This window comes from Macrobrachium rosenbergii, chromosome 22 (genome assembly GCF_040412425.1).
Source record: "Macrobrachium rosenbergii isolate ZJJX-2024 chromosome 22, ASM4041242v1, whole genome shotgun sequence".
In the NCBI taxonomy this organism is placed as follows: Eukaryota; Metazoa; Arthropoda; class Malacostraca; order Decapoda; family Palaemonidae; genus Macrobrachium; species Macrobrachium rosenbergii.
Window position 1 is genome coordinate 148,752 of NC_089762.1, and position 23,324 is coordinate 172,075.

At 37.3% G+C, this 23,324-nt stretch overlaps 1 protein-coding gene across 1 annotated transcript in view; it reads right to left on the reverse strand.

Moving 5' to 3' along the window:
• LOC136850503 (uncharacterized) overlaps nucleotides 1-23,324 on the reverse strand; it is a 44,669-nt gene that overhangs the window by 6,682 nt on the left and 14,663 nt on the right. Inside the window, exons 4-9 of the mRNA XM_067124072.1 lie at nucleotides 20,883-21,051; nucleotides 14,511-14,690; nucleotides 8,704-8,946; nucleotides 8,324-8,479; nucleotides 5,761-5,949; nucleotides 2,188-2,297 (exon numbers count right to left, since the gene is read on the reverse strand). Of these exons, the coding sequence (XP_066980173.1) occupies nucleotides 2,188-2,297; nucleotides 5,761-5,949; nucleotides 8,324-8,479; nucleotides 8,704-8,946; nucleotides 14,511-14,690; nucleotides 20,883-21,051 (1,047 nt within the window). The remainder of the gene's footprint in view (nucleotides 1-2,187; nucleotides 2,298-5,760; nucleotides 5,950-8,323; nucleotides 8,480-8,703; nucleotides 8,947-14,510; nucleotides 14,691-20,882; nucleotides 21,052-23,324) is intronic.

Genomic DNA, 23,324 nt, shown 5'->3' on the forward strand with positions numbered 1-23,324 from the left:
CCTCAGTAGTTTTTAAGATCTGAGGGGTTAGAAAACTAAAACCAAACTGTGCAGTATACTGTAAGTAAAATGTTAAAATAATTTACGGGTGAAATTTTTTCTCCTCTCTCTCGCACACTTGTGAACAACACTGAAACTGCTTACAAGGGAAGGACTTGAGAAACAGAAAAGGCAGTGTAGTGCACCTCAGACTTGGTGCATTGGTGTCTTCACAAACAGCCTATGAGAGAAAGACACTTCTAAGATGTAATCATGAAGCATCTCTATCCGCCACTCATAGGAGATAAACAAAATGACATTGTATATGACATTGTGGCTTAGGAGCTAATAACAGTCACAAAAGCTCCCAAGAAAAACTGTGCTCTCCCAGCCATGAAACTGGTATGATGTAGTCGTGATGCATCTCTTTCAGCCACTTACAAGTGATAAACAATATGATGTTGTATATGATATTGCTTTTGAGCCAATAACAGCTGTGAAATCTCCATAGAAGAGTGCTACCCAAGCCCTCCCCATTTTACTCCCCCAGCCCTTACCCCCTGAATGTGATCACCTCAGTTTATAGTACTTACTGACTGGGAAGACTATTTTGGAAATGTTTAATGATGACGTTGAGGTAGATAACCTTATGGGTTATCTGAAAGAATCTGGTTATTTTAATGCGATATGATTTTAGTATATTTAATAAAGATTTTAGCCATATTTAATCTTATACTAAGTATATATTTTGAATGTAAAATTTTAATATATACTAATTTTTTGTTGGTTATATCTAATATCATTCTTCACTTTTACGTTCATATTCTAACATTGAATTTTGTTAGTGTGTCATCACTCACCTATTCATTATCAATCATATCAATAATTTATATATTTCACCTTCATCACGGCGCTGAATAATCCTGACGAGTTCTGGCGCTTGGTCTTCAAGACCTAAATTTCTTAACCAATCAATCAACACCCGCTTTTCAGTGTGCTATGTGAACCGTTAACTGGGTACCATCGTGTTCCTCCACCCATGCAGCATTGCATACCAAAAGAATGGTTTTTATTCACTGTATACATCCATGTACAGTGTATATATAGATAGGCTGCAGTTGCATGTATATATAGTATATATATATATATATATATATATATATATATATATATATATATATATATATATATAATATATATATATATATATATATATATATATATATATATATTATATATATATATATATATATATATATATATATATATGCATATATATATATGCATATAGATAATATATACACAGATAGTTGCATGCAGATAACTGAGTTAATATTGCATTGTAACAAGGACAGTATACACAATGGGATGAAAAACATTAGGTGGACAAAGGATTAATGAGGCTGAATCTCAAATATTCAGGAACAAAGGTTCTCTTGTGCTGGTATTTAGTAAAGACTTGAAAAAGGTCAATCAAACAATGGGCAGACTGAAAGATATTTGGAAACAAGTAGAATGAAGCCACATACAGAAGTGACTATTAATTCTGGTACCAATCTGTACTGCTATATCGATATAAACCCATATACAGGCAGTCCCTGGTTATTGGTGGCCTCAGTTATTGGTGATCCGGTTTTATGGCACTTGTCTAGCGACGATGATAACTGGATTTTTGGCGCCAACATGCACCGATCCCCACTTATTGGTGTCGAAAATTCCCGGTTATTGGCAACGATAACCGGAGATCGGTGCTATTATCGCCGATTATTATCATGCCGTCAGGAACGGAATCCCCACCGATAAACGGGGACTGCCTGTAGCATGCATGCATATGGAAGTTTCACATGCATGCCCTTTGTACATCCCCTAAGAAAATGGTACATGATAATGTCAGCTGGGCTCCAAAGGTCAACAGAAGAGTTGAAAGACCCAGACCTACTTGGATAAGCAGTACGAGAATGGTGGCTAGGAATGAGTGGAGATTTGTGGAAAATAGAGCACAAGAAAGACAAAAATGGTGGAATTTCACAGATGCCCTTTGCATCACACATCACTGTAGGCAATAATCATCAAGACAAAAAGGGCATATTATCTTTCAAATTTATTTCCCTCAAACTCATCTAATGCATTAAACCAAAATCCACATGTAGAATGTGACATTTTATACTGTTTAGATTACTGAGCTTGAAAATATCAAGTTATACTTACTGGCTGAGAAATTCTGCAGAGGTAAACATTTTTAGCAATGGGTGATGATAGTAGCCAACGCTTAGTAAGTCTAAAACTAAACTCAAGACTGGTGACCTTAAGCAGTATTCCTGAAATGAACAATAACTATGTATTACAACTTAAAATGAAGAGGTTCCAACTAAAATAATCTCACGCTGTAAAGATATTAAGAATAATGCATTAGTATAACAAAATTGGAAAAAAATAAAGAAACTTCAAGGATAAAATTAAACCAGGAGTACCTGCATTCAATATTTAGCTCAAGATAAATCAAAACTTGAAGAAGGATACCACTGTCACCAGTACCATCAAAGTTAATAGCCTATCAATGTACCTTACCTATTAACAACAGATTAGTTTAGATATTAAACTGTAGATAAAGACCATGAATATTTTTAGGATGCTATAGCCAATTCACTTAAGGTAGATTCTTGGGCCTACGAGACGTTTGTTTGGCGGCCTCTGATTGGCTGGTACCAGGAGGTAGGCAGCTCGCTCACTGTCTCATCTTTATGTATGTAGCTCAGAAAACTAGCGATATGTTTATATATTTCTTCATTTGTCTCACGTTTTGAACAAGATAGGAAAGTTTTGGTCATACCATAGGATTCGGTATTGATTGTACCACTAAATATGATTTCCTGAAATCAATAAGAGAAAACACAAAGGAATTTCTTTATACCTGTTTTTACTTATCATCGGATTTTGCATCCATGCGATCAAAATAAAATAAAACTTGTGTTTCCATACAATAAATTCACCCTGAATACTCTGGTGCTTTTAGATTTTAGATGCGTGTGATATGTGAAGAGAAAATGAAGAATATGTCTTATTATGTTGCATCCGCTCTTGACGCAGTTTGCCGAGAGACGGTGATGATGATCTGCACGACACCGAGTTGGTCCTCCCAGCCGTTGACAGTTGCCAATAAGCGATATGAAAAGTTTGCATTTTCGGCAACATTTGCTGTATTATTGTCATTATATTTTCTGTAAATAAATTATCTGCACCCAATGGTCAGAGAAGTAGAGGGCTAGGTCCCAACCAGACCATACTCTGTGTGGGAAGTGCCATCTTTCCAAAGTATGTAAAATTTACAACTGGCAGCTTTTATTGAAATAAAATTCATTAGCAGAAAGAATGCAAATTTCTTGAATCACAGTTAGATGGTGGTAAAAATACAGAGATTTCTAAAATCAAGAATTTACATGTTCTGAATTAAGGCATAACAAGGTGACTGAGCAAAACGTTTCTTGCCAAATTTATCTATAGTTTGTAAAATTTCCTGAAAGCAAGGAGCTATTGTCAATAATCTCTTCACAAGGATGTTGGCCTTGATGTTTATATAGAATTTAAATACATGTAAGGTTGTTAAGATATGTTCTTTGAAACTTTATTCACCCCTTAATAAAGAACATATGTTGAAACAAATGTCTGATATACATTACACAGTAGTTTATTTCAGTACAACATATCCACCCAAGCACACGACCTGGATGAAGTTACCCATAAAAAGCTTTACAGTGTGTTGGGTTTTTCCATATTTATCCACTAGGTACAAAACAACTGGTCATATTTACATAAGTACCATTTACACTTGATTAACCGCATATGGCTAAAACAAGTAAACCTTAATTAACCTCATCTGTAACTTGCCTGAAATTTCTTCAGCATCAGGTTGACATTACCCTTTGTCAGGTTAAAACAATGCCACTACTTAGGGTAGTCTTGAGTCTTAGTAAAATCAGGTCAAGTTACTAATATGTTGTCCTTTATTAGGTCCTGCTCACTATGCTTAATCATTTTGAAATTCATGGCAATCCAGCTAAGTCCATGGGAATAAGGGGCACCCTTAATTATGAGGTTCTTTTATCTTGCATTTTGTTTTAGATGGATGGGTGGGTGTTTGAAATTTAGGGACATACGGTGAGATGACATGCTATAAAAAGAAACATTAAAATTTTCATTTTAGTCAGCTTTCAATTGCTCCTCATACTGTGGGTGTTTTTAAATATACAATTACAAAATAAATTAGGAAAATGAGGAAAGAATGTTATGAAAATAATTTTTAAAAATAAGCAAAGACAAAAAATTATGAAAGCAATTATATATCAATAAAAACTTAATATAGTATTTTCCTTTACGATGGATCTCCATTGATGGTCACTATACAGGGGTGACAGCAATCCACATATGTGTGCTCAACTGATAACGACTCATCACAACGATGAGTGAGGTGAGTGTGCCCAATCCTCATTTGGCTCAAAACACTTTCACTCCTACCTATTTTAAGACGAAGGCAATCGACATGTTATGCTGCTTCATATGCAAGTGAATGTACTGAATTATGAATTAAGATCATATGAGTTCTTAAAATTTTTTGTTTAAAATGTCTAAATATTGCCATACCCACTTCAAAATTTGTTAAATGTCTAAATATTGCCATACTCACTTCAAAATTTTTTAAATGTCTAAATATTGCCGTACTCATACGCTATCTCCAAAATCTAAATCAGCCTTTTAATATGGAAGATCCTTGCATTTCCTTCAACAAACTACATACGACTCAAGTGTTAAAGCTGTTACTGGCCATCTGCTACTGTACCTTTTGTACATTACTCAAACTCCCAGGATGTCTGGCCTTATTTTGCTTCGTTTATTATTCAGTACTTCTGAGAGCTCAGAGTATCCATGAGGTTTGTTTATGTTTGCAAGTTCCAGCTGATTTCTGGTTTCTCTTCTGTTTTCCAGTATCAGGCTCATGCCACATGAAGGTAGAGCATTCGGCTAGCACGCTGTTGGCCCAGCGTTCAACTCTCTGACTGGCCAATGAAGAATTAGAGGAATTTATTTCTGGTGATGGAAATTCATTTCTCGACATAATGTGGTTCGGATTCCACAATAAGCTGTAGGTCCCGTTGCTAGGTAACCAGTTGGATCTTAGCCACGTAAAATAAGTCTAACCCTTCGGGCCAGCCCTAGGAGAGCTGTTAATCAGCTCAGTGGTCTGGTTAAACTAAGATATACTTAACTTTTTTAATGCCACAAGAAGAGCTAACAGTTTAGCCCCAAGATGCTCTTCCTTCACAAAGGGTTTGTCTGGGATACTTTTGTGACAAATGAAATGACACAATAAGTTTGTGTTATAAAAATAATTTTGCCCTGTTTTTTGGAAAAAGTATATTTCTCATGGTCTAATATACCAAAAACCAAAAAAGATGAGCAATAAATTTTCATGAAACTAAAGTAGATGTAGAAGATAGTGGCTAAAATTGAGAAAACGTGACAAAATCATTCCACCACAGCAACCAAAATGAACAAATTACATATTCACTACTGTAATGGTACTCCATAACAAAAATACATTTTTAAAACTGAGAAGTAAAAACCACATAAAACCAAATTTTGTAACTGAGGATCGGTCAATTTTAGCACCTTGTCACTCACAGTCATTTATGTTTAGTAGTATGAATATATAAATAAGTACTGCTTGACATCAATGACAAAACGGTATCTAAGTGAACATTCATACAAATAATTACAGAAACATACCGAATCTAAAGTCAAAGACCTGTGACTTAAAAGGAGTTCCACCACTTCTATGTGGCTGGTACTGGAGGATGGACATGCTGCTATTGCAGTAATTAAGGGCGGAACAACAACAGGAGCACTTAATACTTTTTCACGCTCCTGTAGAATTAACTCCACTATGTAGTTTGTTAAATCTTCTGAGAGGAAATTCTGTGGATGAAAATACATTAAAAATTAGAATTTATCACGCTAATTATTTTATTAGCTTCTTTTATAAAGCTGCTTTATAATTTGAAAGCAATATACTGTAACCATTTCAGCATAACAATTAATAAATGAAATTCATACTCAAAACAACCTAGAGACTTTTATAACTAAAAAAATTACAAACAGCACTGGAAAATAACTGACTTCTGAAAATTAGCAATGAGTTTAACAAAATACAGTATGTACTTCTTAGCTAATTAGTATTTTAAGAGGTACTATCTTTAGTAGTTATAAGCTATGATTAATTAAAACAAAAATTCCTGTAAAATTTTATCCTTTGATGCTACGAATTTTCCATTTGAAATTCATACCCCTAAAAAGAAGATACTTCTAGAGCTTCATACATCTACAATCTTGAAAGCAATTTGGTGCCCTTCCTTACATATTGTGGATAATACTGTGCACACACAAGTCTTGAAAGCATTTTGCTAACCTTTCTCACACAGTGTGGATAATTCACCTCTCTGCCTCTGAGACACCATGTACAGTATTACGTTACTACTGCAGCATGTCTTAAATGGTTTAATGAGGGCAGTAGTAAATTTTCTTTATAGTGAAACATTGTTCCATTGCTTTCTATCTTGTACTTTCATCCATTTTCTTTGGTTTTTGTCCATCTTGATGTTCAACTAACTTTATTCATTCCAACTCTCACCCATGAGAAAAAAATCTTGCCGGCCAATCCTACAAGAGCCTAGAAATGTGACTCACTGGTTTGCTTAAACAACTCAATAATTATAATACATGCTGCATGAGCTTATGACCACTTCATTGTATAACTTTCTATCAGTTCAGCAATAGATAAGTCACTCCCTTCCCCCAAAGCATATACATTACATGATATGACAATGCAATATTTTCCTTCTCTCACTCACCCCACGATCAAACTAAGTACAATATATAAATACTTGTTTATCATTACCTATACAAACCTTATCAACTCACTTCCTTTGAATCATTAAATTTTTTACCCTCCAATCTATTTGATTCCTCATATTCCTTGCCAAAACTGTATTTAACAGTTTTTACTTTTGACTTTCATGTATGCACAACACCCTCAGTCCCATTAAGACTTGGGTAAAAAATCCTCAGGCTTTCCTGCTTCTGCTATCCTAAAACCCTTTCCCATGAGCAAAATTCTTATTTTATACATGCATATTAGCCACTGCATGACATTTAGCTGAGAGAATGTCTTACAGGCAGTCCCCGGTTTATGACGGGTCCGGCTTACGAAGTTCCGAGGCTACGACACTATTCCTCAATCGGTGAATTCGGGAGTAGACACACGATGTGAGGAGAACATGCAAGCATATTTGAAGGTTCCTTCAATCAAGCATTAGCCTAACTCTTTCCTCATACTTCCAAGAGGGAAGAAGGATGGAGGACTGGAAGCAGACCTCCTTCATTCTCCACCATGGGAAAGCTTCTGCAAGATGACAGGATACCAAGACGATTAGCTCTAGCTGGGCTGGCATTTCCCGAATCAGGACCACAGGAGAGGAAGCGGGATGGAAGTTTGATGAAAAGAATTGCTGAGACCTAAGGGAAATAGATACTTCTCTTGAAGGAATCCATTCCCAGGTCTTGACAATGTCGCTGATATCCAAAGGACATCAAGGGGGAAGAAGCAGCCTTCCTCTCCTTCAGCCGACGGCAGCGAAAACAACACTCAGCACAAGTAGAAAGGAAGTAGTCATGCCCTTGTACACAGCGGGCAGGAACCCAAGAAGGGGAGCGAACTTGTTACGTCCCAATCAATGAAGGGGAGCGAAGATATTATGTCCCATTCTAATATATCCGAACGTACAGAAGAGTGCCTTCAGTATCTAAATAAAGGGCTATTGGAAGAGAAGCATTACCACTCGGTTATGCCCCTCTAAATATGCCCTTGGCTGTCACACCCAAGACACAGGTGCAGGGGAATGACTGCCTATGCAAGGCTATCACAAATTGTGAGTTTGTATATGAATAAATACCAAACACACGTAAAATATACACAAAAATACAGAAAGATCCCACCGGGATAACAAAGAGCTTAATGACAGTCAGGCCAAGAGATCTGAAAAAACGTCTGCAACAAATGACGGCCGAAAGCAAATTGGAATGTTCACAACCGGGTAGGCAGGTATTCCTGTCTACCTGACGGTAGTACTGCCCAACCACCTTGTTCAAGAGTTTAACAGCCGTGTCCAGCTTTGCTGTAAGTAATTCCTAATGTAAAGGACCAACAGTTTGTATATCGTGTCGGCACAATTACAATTCTAAAAACTTAAACTCTATTTGGTCCACATTCACTTTACATGCACTTTGCACTTACCACTTTAAGCAACTTTCTTAATATGTGGGAAGCTCTTACAAAGCCAACATCTTTCTGGATACAGTGTATTACTGTGGCATCAAAAAACTGCTCACTATAACATGCTGAACCAGATCTGTCACATGCTAGACTAATCTTCCCAAGAGTTGTTTCAATCTGAAAATTCAAAAGCTTATATAAATTCTGTGCCCCATCCCCTAACTTGCTAGAACAAAAATTACAACTTATTTTTGGGCATTGCAACTAACTAACAGAACAATGTTTTTCTAGTTAAAAGTCCAAGTAATAGCACAATACCAAACAAGAATGAAATATTCACAGGTAACAGATGAACACAACTTGTTTAGATATTTACAGAATAACCAAATACAATACTATACCTGACCAATAGTAAATGTGTCTATATTTTTTGAAAACACTTTGAGACACTCCTTTAATAATATCTCGCTGATCAAAGAATCTTCTTTCTTCAAACGAACTATGTTCTCTCGTGCATACATATCCAACAATGTCCATAAAAAGGAATGGGCTATTTTCCCAGTGTAAATACAACCTCGGTCATATATTTCCCGTAAAATTACATTTAAATTACGAATCCTCCCACGTGCACCAATAACTAGCACCTGAGAGAAAGGGGAAGAGGGAATTTTAATATACAGTATACTTATGAGTTACACACAGCTGACTAAATAAAAATTCATAGTTAAAAACAATTTATATTTTTCCTAGGTACACCAACCAGAGTATTCCTTAGTGTGAGCTGGAACCAGCTGCTGAAGCTTTGTAGCAAGGTGGTTAATTGGTGGCAGGCAGGTGAGTTGGGGGAATCAGCCACTCACCTACTGTAAGCCAACACTTCTTTCTTCAGCATCAGTTTAGACTATGTGGGGTGGCTGATGTGGGATTGCGCTAAAATGTTCTGAATTGTATTAGTACCTAGGAAAAACATAAATTACTACAGAAATTTTGTTTTCTCCTACAGAAATACAAACCATTGCTTCTTATGTGGAGGATAGTCTTACAACTAGCTGGCAAGCTGAATCACCACTAAGAAATGCCATGTTCCCTGTCATGAGAATGGGCAAGGGGTTAATGACTCCTGTAACCTCCTGCAAAGCATAAAGTTGCAGTGTTGTCATGATCCTGTGGCAGAGCAAAGTGTATTTATACACCCACTAAGAAAATTTCATGGAAAACTGTCCTTCCCAAGTGGAGGGAAGCACATGTCAGAAGGCAGCTGACATCTAGGTCAACTATAAAACTATGGGATTTGATGATGCTTTGTCCTACTGTAAAAAGGAAGAGCATAAGTCACGCATTATGAGCCAAGGCTTATAACAGGATACTTGACAATGAAGCTTACGTGCTCCAGCACCTAGTACCCACCCTTGCTGCTGCCTCAGGGAGGAAGAAAATAAAGGGAGAAAGGAGGAAAAGAAGCCAGACATCCATTCAACCTCCAGCCAGCTTTACATCAGCAAGTGCCTGAGGCTAGATGCTTTTTTGCCCAAGAGGAGCTTGGATGGCTACAAAACCTATTGAGCAACTACCACAGGTACTAACGGTATGGTGTGATATCACTAGTGGGCAAGGTCCCTAATGTAAAATGAGCTAAAGGTGGTATGCTGACACTATACACTTACCCTCATCACCTGAGAAATAGAATAATCCCTTCGAAGGCCATTGAAAGGCAATGCCTGAGCTCTGATGAGCTCTCATTGCAGGGGTCATTCCATCTCATTGTTTCAGGAAAACCTACAAAGAGAAGGCATTTTTTGGCACCTTATTGTGCCTCCCCACACTGAAAAAATGCAGTCACACTGGCCTGATAGATCAGGCTCTGTTTAAAATCACTCTGCAAGGCTTCCTCTGGACACAAAATCATTAATGGGTTACTACCAACAAAGTCCCACGGGATGGAATTGAGAAGCTCTTGAATCTCTTGTAGGAACTGACAGGATCCAACCCTCTGAATGTCAGACAAGATATGACAGGCATTACAACTCACCAACAGACTTGTCAAGGCTAAGGCTAGTAAGAAAACAGTTCTGAGAGTGAGATGTCTCTGGGGAATCCCTCAAAGGGTCATACATTGCCTAAATTATGTTGCAGAGGGCTGAGACTCATCTCACTTCAAAGGCCACACTTCTTCAGGAGGGCAAGACTCTTCGAAGCTCCTCATGGACATGGATAACTCTACTGGGGAAGAGATCCATGCCTTTCAGTTGGAAGATCTGGCTCAAATCAGAGCAACAGCCTTTCACCACAGGGCACGATATACAACTTTTATATAAGTCAAAACTTACTTATATTTACACATACATAAAAATTCCTAAGAGTACAGGAATAATCAAATTTTAGATACTGTATAAGAAAACTTAATCAAACAATCTAACCTATTAATGAAATTATATTTATGGGTGGTATGAGACTTTCTAAATTAGACTTTTCTAAATTCAAATTTATAGGTCTGTTACATGGTGGGTTAATTATCTGGACTTGCATGTAACTAAACCTTGCAGACCCAAACAGACAAATGGCGTCAGTCAACCAAAGGAAAATGGCACAGCTGCTAATGAACGTGTCAACGCTGTTCCATTCTCGACACAGGCTACCTCCCCAACACTTTATACCTGTCTAGGAAAATTCCCGTCAATTTTTCTCTGTAAGTATGCCATTAACTGATGAGTTTGATACTAAGAAAATTCTAGCTAATTTCCTCAAAAGTATCCATTAACTGATGGGGGTGTTACCTCATACACTAGAGTATCTATACATGTCAAGGAAAATCTTAGCCTAATCTGCTCAGGAATATCTCATCAACATGTGAGTTCCATATCCCCTACACAAAAGTATTCACACACACTGTGGAAAATTCTAGTCGAATTTCCTTAAAAGCTGCTCATTAAATGATGGTCTCTACACACAAGCATTTGTACTTGTCATGGAAAATTCTAGTTAAACTTCCTTATGAGCTGCTCATTAACTGATGGGTTTTGGTACTTATGAACCTGGAAAAGAAAAATGCAAAATTTGAAGGAACCAAAAAAAAAAAAAAAGCAAAAAGGAATACTCAATGTTTTCCCTACAAGTGCAGTTCCTCTGGTGCCAGATGCCAGGGTCTCTTCTCCATGAGAGGGGCTCTGACTCCCACTTGTTAAGTCACCTCTGTTCCAATGTGTGCCTCTGCCCTGAAGTGTTCCCCGACTGATCTTGTCTCTTCTCTCCTAAAGGAGGGAGGGATCCCTCTATTGATGTTTCTCTTGGACATTCTTATCTACTGCGGAGGAGCAATCCACTGAAGGAGAGAATGAAGCGGGGGGATGAACGCTGGGCAGCATCGATATCGAGTGTGAATTGTCTCACTTGGACCCCTTCAGCTAGCGAGGACGCTCTCTCCTCCCCCTCACCGACACACTCAGGGTCTCTCTCTCCCTCCTCCTCTCTTTACTCTGGAACTTGGCTGGGGGGTGGTGGTGGGAGGGGGAATAAGCTACGGGCCTTGATCACTTCGTAGGCATACGCTTCCCCTTCCCCCACCTGTCAAAGTCAGGGGAATGTGGGGGATCAGCCACTGGAAACTCACGTGGGCCACCATCTTGGATTCTCGAACCTTCATGAATGATGTCTAACCTCCCTATGTAGTTTGTACCCTATTTGTCAGTCTGGCACAGGTTCTTCCTCAGACGCTGACAAAGGGGAATGATGGCAGAAGCAAGAGATGTTGGCTGATGGAGGGAGCCTTGAGGAAGAGAGAATCATGGGATGGGGAGGAGAAAGGTATACAGCAGTTTTTCTGAGGTAATATTGCCATTCATATGCCTCCTCTTATCATATAAGGCCCACTGAGGAGCCCACCACCCCTCACACTCAACACACATGTCGTCCCTCAAACATTCCCCCCAACCCCAAAGACATGAACAACAACTTGAGTGCAGATCTCCCTATATCGGGGCCGTAAATTACTGCACGATCTACCCTCATCTACACAACACCTGAATTTGGGATCATTTTCTCCACAGTAGCCATAATACTGGACACAGGGGCTCATAACACAGACACACACAACTCACATCACAAACAATGGTCACCCATGTGGTTCGCCCACCACAAACAAAGAAAGCACACTGACAACCTCATGCCCCAAATTTCTCAAATTTCTATTAATTCTTCATTCACTTGGCTACCAGTGAGGGACAAGCACAAATCTGGAACTGTATGCACCAGAAAACTTAAGGATATCCTGCACACAAGGCACATACAAAGAAAAAATCTCGGCCATGAGGAGACAGTCATAATACAACCAGTCACAGGGATGGCTGGGAAGAGAGTGGAAGAGGCAAGACAAATGAGGTCGTGTCAGGCCACAGGCCTAGGAGATAGGATTTTGTTTTTATGTCAAGACAGCCACAGCGTGCCTTGCGCTGAGAGACTCCATTTATGAAAGCCTAGGTTTGTATTCCTGTTCGAACAACTTTCTTTTTTATCAATGTTACACCTACCAACCTATTTCTATTACTAAAACTTAAGGAAAATATATTTTACATATAAATTCAAAATCCCTTTTAGCCTTACCTACATGTAATATACATATATATATCTCATGAATATATCCTTAATATTTTTTATTCAAATTGATGGTACAAAGTTATTTGTAGTAACACTATCCTACTCATGAACTTTCAACTTACAAACTTTCAGAGATACGAACAGACAGGGTCCAAGTTAAAATTGTTTTGGAGCACTCCCCTTTGCCACTCATAAGTTCAAATCTTGCTCTGGGTGCCTATTCTGCTAGTAAGAATTTTTGCAAAGAACAGAAGAACATTAGGAAGAAGAACCTGTTCCTTTAACCCCTTCCCTGATTATTCTTAGTATTCTTGTGACTAACTACCATATATTCTTCTTACAATCACGAGAATATTTGTTCAAACTCTTAAAATATTCCTACTTATTTCTGTCTTCCCGATTTAACTCAGTCTGTGATGAATAGTACCCATTTCCTCAATTTCCTATTTTCTAAATTTAGTACAGTACAGTATATTATTTAAATCATGCAGTATTATAAGGAATTACTTGGATGTTAGAAAGGTAAAAAGGAGAAAATAAAATTTAGATTCAAGCAACATTCAAAATTTAGTATTCATTTTTCCATTCTAGCATCCCAGGTGCGGTAATTCCTTATACGTAATACTGCATGGTTTAAAAAACACTAAATACAGAAAATGGGTATTCATCACAGACTGAACTAAGTTGGGAAGACAAAAGTAAGTAGGAATATTTTAAGAGTATGAGCAAATATTCTCATGATTGCAAGAAGAATACATGGTAGTTAATCATGAGAATACCCTAGCAGTATAGGTGCCCAGAGCAAAATTTGAATGGAAACATCAACGAAAATTATGCACTTCATATTAAAAACCAACTTACAAACAAGTCAGGATACGAATGGCGTTCAAAACGTAACTTGTTCATAAGTAGGGTAGTGTCTTATTACTAATTTTCTTCCTGATATTTTTTTACTGTTGCATTTTCCATTCTATAAATTGCCCAAGATTTATATTAAATTTACAGGAAAGTATATATACATATACGAGTATATTAATTCTATTACTTACATTAGTATTAATTCTATTTTTACTTGTTACTGGTAAGGGCCCTCAATCTAGTGCTAAGTTGACAAATACTACTAAGAATATTGTTATGCACTGCCTGTTATTACCATATAGGTTCATGAAAACCATCTTTAATCTACTCGACTGTATTCACATGAACAAGGGATGTCCTCTACATATGAATATTTAGGTTCTGAGCAATTTTTGTATAACTAATTGTAATATCAACTGTAATATTACCTAATGTTTATGAGCACATAAATGTTATTTTCTCTATGATATTATAGAAATTAGTCAAAAGCATACCAATTCTCCTTGGTTATCAGACAGCAAACTTAGCTAATTCTTGAGGTACTAAACCCATATGACAAGGCAGAGCATTTGAGAACGCCTTATGTAACTACTATTTTTTCTTCTAACAAACTCACTTTGCTCCTCTCCCTTCATATATGAACTTGAACTCTTTTTTTTCAGGAGGAAGCAAATTTAATTTACTTAAGAGATAGAGAGCAATTATGACTGCTCTGTTAGTACAATTAGTTTACGATATAAGAATTCCACAAGAATCTTACCTCAGATAACTGCTTTAAAGACAGACTTTCTATCTGTTCTTTGCATAGTGCATTTTCTACCAGCAGAGGGATTGCAATCTGCAGTGCTTGTGAAACAGGTGTTAATGGCAATTTCCTAAGAAGAAACTCCAAGTGAATAAGCCCTTGTAATTCCAGATCATTGATACAGTGTTTCAGAAGCTGAAAAATAAAACTTACACTGCAATTGCATGTAAATGTGGAGCAATAATTCCTTAACACTGTCTACCGTATAAAGCATAAAATGTTTATGAACATCTTCATGTGTGAAGAAAACCAGTGCCTAAGCCAAGAAATAAGCTTTCACACCACAAAAGTTTCTACATACAAACCTGTCAATCATTTACCAGTATAAGTAAAATATTCATGTTTGTTCCAAAATGGCACAAGTTCTAAGTCTTTTGTCTGCCAGACAGGAGAAAGTAGTCTTACTTTGCAAGTACTAACTGGATCTTCATATATGTCTCAGTCACCCTCCCAACTTTTCTTGTAAAATGCAGATGAGAAAACATGACTCATGGGAATGGGAGAAAGGATTCCTTGTATGACTGATGGATCAGTATGAAAACCAGCCCATCAATTAGCTCCACCAAGCCTGGTAGAGGTTGTTGGTTGAAGTTCCCAAAGACTTTAAAGTGGTTACAGCTGCATCCTCTGAAAAGTCTCTAAGGCCCTGTGAGGTGACCTCAAGGAGTAAAGAAACTGCGTGTTCAAGTGACTGTGGAACCTGCAGGACTGTACCGACTTGACAAGTTTCTGCCAGGTTGGAAAACTCTTGGGACTGCCCCCCCACCAATGTTGTTGCAATTAAAAGAGGGCTAACAGAGTCAAATCCCCATTTTATTCCTGCAGGCATGGACCTTCTCAAACACTGCCTTAAAAGGATGACCCTGGGAAACTGTAACTGTCCATGCCATCCCAGGTTTGGCTGGACTGAACAATACAACATGGGAAGCTTGTGGTTCAAGCTCACTACAAAAAATCTACGGAAAGTGGGCTATATAAGCAACAAAGAGCCTTGAAGATATCAGAGTTCAGAGACAACTCTAACAGTAAATGTTTCTTTTCCCTGCTGAGTCTGTCAGCTATCACGCTGTGCCTGTCAGCTATCACTCTGTGCCTTCCTGGGATGTAACTAGGAACTACCCCGATCTTACTTGTCACTGCCCACAAGGTATCTACTGCTAGCTGACTCAGTTTTGAATTGTGCCCTTCCATGATTTTTATAGTATGACACCACTGTTCATTTGTTGGTTATCATACCTTCTGCTCTCATCAGCAAGTAGAGTAAATTCTTGGAGGCCTTTGACACATGAAAGTTGACATATTGTGCCCTATCCTTGACTTGACACATTCACACACACATATCCAAGGAGAGAGGGACCAGAAGGACAACTACTAATAGGTAATGGGGGTCTCATCACACAGGAGATCCTTCATGACATCCTAAAAGCTAAGACTAGGTCGTATTCTGATAGAGTGATTGTGGCAGCAGTTTCTCCAGTGCCACAAGGTACTCAATGAGAGACTGCCACAACTTGGCTGGAGGATTTGGACCCCCTCAAAAAGGCCATCCAAATTTTGCTGCTGTTGCCACACCACCAGCCAGTTGTCCAGTATCTCCATAGTCTTATGCTAAAAAAAAAAAAAAATGCATCTATGCAGTCACTAGTGCCATGATTTAGGTGAAAACTTGGAGTGCACCTGCAAGGCTAAAACACAAGACCTGAAACCAGAATAACTTTCCTTCCTAAACAAAGTAAGTGTGTTATCTCAATGCAGGGTGAATCTGGACGTCATATAGAGAACATAACAGACCAAAAGCCAAACAGAGAGGGCAAAGAGGATCTGGAAGGAATGTAAAACACAAGACCTGAAACCAGAATGACACTTCCTAAACAAAAATGGTTTGGGATACGTCATATAGAGAACATAACAGACCAAAAGCCAAACAGAGAGGGCAAAGAGGAAATGTAAAATGACCTGAAAAGAATATAAAAAATAGCAATATATATATAATAAAAATAGACAATTGTAATATAAATGAAAACTTAAATGATGGAGGTAGCATTCTGAAAATCTACTGAATGAATGCTTATGAAAAAGGAACCAAAACATAACGTGACATCTGGAGATATTAGGAGAACCATTTAGAATGTTATCTGGAATGGACGTCTGAGAGACCAAAAGCCAAACAGAGAGGGCAAAGAGGGAATGTACAACCACTTTCCTTCCTAAAAAAGAACAGTGGAAGGTGTTTGAGCATGTTAAACAGAGAGGATCTGGAAGGAATTCTGAAACCAAATAACTTTTATTACTAAACAATTTTATCTCATGCAGGGGAAATCAACATAACAGACCAAAAGCCAAACAGAGAGGTCTTTATAACGAGTCAACTGACACGGGAAGAAGTGGTTTGGGAAAAGCATGAGGAAACATGAAAAATATAAAAACAATTTGTTTATGGATCTTGATTGTAAGATAAATGAAAACAGGTAGATCCTGAAAACAACAATGGAGCATTAACAATCAAAAATAACGTGACAGTGAGATATTAAAGAAAGCCTTACTATTAACATACCAGCAAACAAAATTCAAACTACAGTATACACAATGATACATATTTAAGAAGAATCCCAAATAAACAACAGTGCCTATCCAGGATCCTTCGAGTCCTTTTTCATTTGAAAATGACCTACTTCTAGGAGCACCAATCAGGGAGAGAGGTTGAAGAAATGTCCAAATGGAAGAATGGCATATTTAAGAAGAAAGATAAACAAAGTGAGGATCAGTCCTTTTTCATTTGAAAATGAGCTAGGAAAACTGAGCTTATGGAGACCAAATGGAAAGAATGGCGTGGAGAAGAGAGAAGTGAGGATCAATGTAAGCAAAACTGAGCTTATGGAGACCAGAAGAAAGTAAGGAAAAAGCACGGTCAAGAAATTGGAAATGTGGATCCTGTGTAAGAGGTTTAAGGATAAACACCATCCTGTGTACTGAATGGAACACATGGTGTCAAGAGATGCTGAACATAAAATATATACAGAGTAGGGGTTTTTAATGCCTGAAATGTATAAGAATGAGGAAAGACCATCGACACGATATAACATTTCTGGTACCTCAAGTATATAATAGTTACCTCAAGTACATACTAGACTGTGAAGTGGGTTTTGAAGGAAAAATACAAAAAAATGTAGCCCATCCCTTTAGTAAAAAGTTAAGTATATCATAGTTTAACCAGACCACTGAGCTGGTTAACAGCTCTCCTAGGGCTGGCCCGAAGGATTAGACTTATTTTTACGTGGCTAAGAACCTACTGGTTACTTAGCAATGGGACCTACAGCTTATTGTGGAATCCGAACCACATTATGACGAGAAATGAATTTCTATCACCAGAAATAAATTCCTCTAATTCTTCTTTGGCGGCTCGGAGAGTCGAACGCTGGGCCAACAGCATGCCAGTCGAAAGCTCTACCACTCCTCCAAAGAAGAACTCATCCCTTTAGTGGAAATGAAAAAATTTACGATGCATGTGAAAGGTCTGTATGCAGCGGATATGAGAAATTGCAAGGAAAATAAATAAGGTTTTGAACATTGTCACAACAAAATGCTAGGATTCATAACAAGATGATATAAATAACGAATCTGTGAAGAGATATGGTGCCAAGAGGCTACATTTACGGCTGGATTGATACATATTTGGATGGACACTTCAAAGAATGCATGTTTTATTAATCTGTACTATGTATGCATGTTAAATGGGTGATATGCACTGATGGATTTGTTTTTAAACTTAAGTGATCATGCCCACACGTAAGCATAAACATCAGTACAGTATTCTAAGCTACAGCAGTTTCATAATACAGGACACATCTCTGCTCCCTCTCAACTGATGTGGTTTAAAGATGTGACAAAGATGACACAGGAGCTGTTAGTCAGTGAAAAAAGAGATAAGGAAGTAAAAGGAAGTAGACCAGTAGGTGAGCCCACAAAATCTTGGAAAAAAGGACACTGATGAAGACCTAGATTAGATAGGATTTCAAGCAAACTGCATCAAACAGCAGACAGAGAGAACTGTCTAACTCCTTAAATGGAAACTGACTTCAAATTTAAGATAACAGCAATGATGAGAACAGATCCCATGAATGATTGATTAACGCATTTTAACCTATAATTTGACATAACAGCCTCCTTTAGCTACAGAAGACATAAGAAACTCAACTCTACCGAAGTAGACTGAGTTGTAAAAACATAAGACAATCCTCCCTAAGTGTGGTAAATAGGTCTATCAAGGTAATACTGCAATGCTTCACCAGGAAGTTTCCCCTTCAGGACTAATATTTATTTATTTATTTACTATTATTATTTTTTTTACCTGGTAGAGTAGACGAGCATCTAAGCTGAGAACAATATATGCTCCATAAATGCTTCTGCATCATTATTAGACCAATACCTAACAGACTGTGCGCTCTTCGCTTTCATGGGGCAAGCACAAGAAAAATTTCCATCTAGAATGGCAGAAGGCTGAAAATCTGAAATCTGACATCATATCTGTGATAGCTCTAAGCATCCACATAACAATGGAAACTAAAGCAGGGGCAATCTGAGAATCAGCTTTAAGGGATAAATTTCTGAGACTGCCTTAAAACGCACCTAACAGAGTCAGATAGCTCTAACTTCATTACTCATTTTCACAGGAGCTGAGGTAGAAGCAGACAAAAGAGGGCGGATCAACAGACTCATCTTTGGCAGAAAGAGGAGGGTAAAACGGAGCTACAATAACTGTGAATCTCTTAAAGAACTGAAAGAGAACCATCAGAATCAGGGTTGAAAACTGTCAAGGATAAAGGAAAAACTCAGATGGCAGAAAATGGTAAATCTGTGGACTGAGGCAGCAAGGTGATAGACACCCAAGACACTGAATTATCCAGGACCACCAGTAATGATATCATGGGATGCCGTTGGGAAGCACCAGATGGCTGAGAGGGAGATGACTAAATGGAAGAAGGTAGTAGAGGATTCTTTAGCATGATGCCCCATGGAAGACCAACAATCCACATTGTGTTTCAACAGCAAATCCCAGGGACGAAAGTCTCGACTCCAATCATGACACTGCTGAGATGACAGGCAGGCTGTCTGCGCACACTAGAAGTGGGAATGGGAGGTACAAATAAGCAAAGAGGAATATCAAGCAATAAAGACAGGATTGGTTAAGAGGAGAAGGGTTAACATCCGAAACAGAATGAAGAAATAGTGATACAGGGCGATTAAATGATTGAACAACCAAAGAGGTTGATCACTATGGGGGAAAACTGCAATCCTTACCCCCTAACTGATGATAAAAGTAAACTCTTATCTTCAAGTTTACCAAACCATTTCTCCTGAACCACCTAAGGAGCATTAGAAGAGGGAGCAGAAGGGGTGAGAAAGGAATAACACTGGAGGAAGGTGAAAGAATAGATAGTGTCGATTTATGACCACGGGCCTAACTTTACGTACACTAATGGCCTCTTGCATCCTCTGATACCTCACAAAATTATTCATTATCATTAGACCACTTCTTGCATTCTCACAGAGATTAGAAAAATAATAAAATCACACTCATTGCCCCTACCCATACCACCCATGTGACCATCATGCCCAACTGAATTTATTTACAAGAAACTTGTTCACACTGAACCTAGTGTTTCTATCTCTGCCCTCTGTAGATGACATAACACAAACAAGAAAACAAGCACAATGACCTAAAGGAGAAAAAACAGCCATAAGTAGTCAAAGCTATTACAGCCGATTCACACAGAAAGCACAAGAACACAGCATGATGAATTCCGACAAAAATGTAATCATTCCAACGCCACCTAATGGGAAACAGGTGATTACAGACAGTCCATCCGGGTCAGCACCTAACAGCATGAAGATACAAGGTAACTTTAAGAGTGGTAAGATTCATCCAAAAGGAGTGCAATGACTTAATATACACACTCTTGGCACAATTTCAAACACTACCGAGACATTCTGAAACAACTAAAGAGCCAAAGGGGTAATAACAGTGCTGAAAAGACTGGCGCTTTTCAAGGCACATATTAAACCAGGGGATAATGGCATGAGTTCTGTGGATTTTAAAACTACAGTATATTTTTATTACAGGAAAATATAATCAACACATTTACTCTGATTATTCTGTAAATAACAAAGTAATGACTTTCACACTCTTACATATATGATGCTAAAACAGTATTAAGAATATAAAACTTGCAAATTAATGTAGAATAGAATTATTACCGATAAAAAACTACTCAAACAAAAGCAAATAGTGACTGCAGAACACTGAAAATACATTATCTCAACACAAACCTGCAAAACAGTCCTGACAAGTTTTGAGTGTACATTCACTTTTAAGCGACATAAATACTGTAAAAGCAGAAGCAACTCTTCTGCTTCCATTCTCCGACTCATTTTAAGAAATCTCTGACAAATTTCCCGAAAGTCCTCATTATCATTAAGTTCCTCACAATCAACATCCCTGAAATATTCAAATTATTATTAAAAGCTGAAGATTTGGTAATAGTTTTAGTACTATAATTCATAAGTTTAGGTGCAGGAGGGTATTTCAATCTCTAACTTATTTCACAGTCAGATGTAAAAATCCCAGTTCTTCAAATAGATTTGTGAGCCAAAAATTGGTTGTAAGCAATTTTACAAGCCATTAAGGTACAGTAATACCCCGAACTTGCGTGATTCGAGTTGCGCGAATTCACAGACATGCAAACTTCATTGGAATATAATTAAATGTCATACACAAGTTTTTCACAGACATGCGAACATTTGCGAAACATGAGAAACCCTGTATAAGTCTTATGTTTAATTTTTTTATGTAATTTATAAGTTTTCAAGCTTTTATGTGTAAATTAAATAACATTAAATAATAATTCTCTCTCTTACTGAGATGAGAGAATTTTTATGGTACATGTAGCCATGTTTATTTGTTTTGTATGATAAATAAATGATTTATCTAATAAGTACAAATTTTCAAATAATAATAATAATAATAATAATAATCATAACATAACTGTAATTACAAAATTTACACTTATTTTAAACAAACATCATTCCCTGATCTTTTGTGAACAAGTTCAAGAGAAGCTCGAGGGCAAAGCTGTCAAAATGTAATTTTAATGTGACAGCAAGGGTGAGTGTTGCCGATAGCAGGTCAAAGGATTCCTACGTAACATCTCTCGCTCTCTCTCTCTCTCTCTGTCTCCGTAATAATTCATAAATAATTTCACTCTCTTAACGTAAGGACAACGATTATCTCTCTCTCTCTCTCTCTCTCTCTCTCGCAGTTAGCGCTGCAGTCTCAGTCTACAACTGTAAATGTGCTAGTGTGGCAAGTATTACGTTCTAAAACACACAGACATAAATAAGAGTTTTATTAGTACAAATAAAAAACACTGCTCATGAAAAATCGTTTCATAACAAAGAGAAAGAGACATAAAGTAGTTCTTAAAAACGAGGTTGAGAAGACTTCTAAAAATAGATCGGTCGAAAGGGGGAGAAAGAGAAAAAGTATATATACGTAACTTTCATACTCCTATATTTTTAAGGCAACCATTTATTTTTATGAAATGACAGTACCTTTAATTTAATTTAAGTTATCTTAATACTTTAGGAGCATGATTGGGGTCATATTTAGTGTTTAAGCTCTAGAAATAAGCATTTATCAGCATTTTTAGAGACCATGCCAAACTTACGCGAAAATTCGTTTTGCCTGAGGGGTTGTGGAACCTAACCTTAGTAAGTTCGGGGTATGATTGTAATCATATATTAAATCACCATTATCACATTCATTGCAAAAAGGTACGTGACAAAATAAAGGTACTGAAAAAGAAAAAGTTCTAAATTCTCTTCCAAGTAACTGAAACCCGAATCATTACACAAATATAGTGAGTTTGGCTCTGCAAAATAAAATATCAAATTACAGTTAAGAAAAATAAAAACAATTGTTACAAAATAATCTCTTGGGGTATGTAGATATAAGTCTCAGCACTTACAGGTACAGTATAACTCATCAGTGATACAAAGGTGCCTGGCATCAATGGCAAAATGAATAACCATCAGTTTCCACAGAAACATGTCTCTGACAATATTCTTAGGGCATTTGTTTCATGACCCAGAATTTTCTTCAAAATTTTTAAATTGATATTTACTGCATTACCTAGTAACTAAAAAGCTTATCAAAAATTAAATTAAGCATAATATTAATATCTTTCTTAATGTAATTCACTGAGCTAATTACATATAATTCACTGAGCTCATTACATATATCTAAATTTACTGAGACTTTTATGAAATTTTGCTATGGTATACATGAAAGGTTAATTTATGATGATTTACATGACTTAAATAATGTATGCAAGCAATATATTAATTCTTTTCATCAATGTTGCACCTCTCACAGTTAGTATTATATCCCACTGTACTTCTGAACTTGAAACCTGAGCACAATATTTCTTACATATAAATCCAGAATCACTATTAGCCTTATCTACAAGTAACATCACATATATATGAACACAAGTAGGTACAGAGCTGCACACTCCAATCCTTCAGTCATCTGGTGATTTCCACAAAATACAGGGTGGTGAGAATGCCTTTATATTCCTGGAATTCTAAGGATATGAAGATGTGGTTGCCCTAGGCCTCAGGTGATGAAACTCTCCTTCCATTTGGGGGTATTTCCTTTAACCAAGGGGCCCACAACTCTTCTCTAGGTTAAGTCCTTGGTGGGACTGTTTG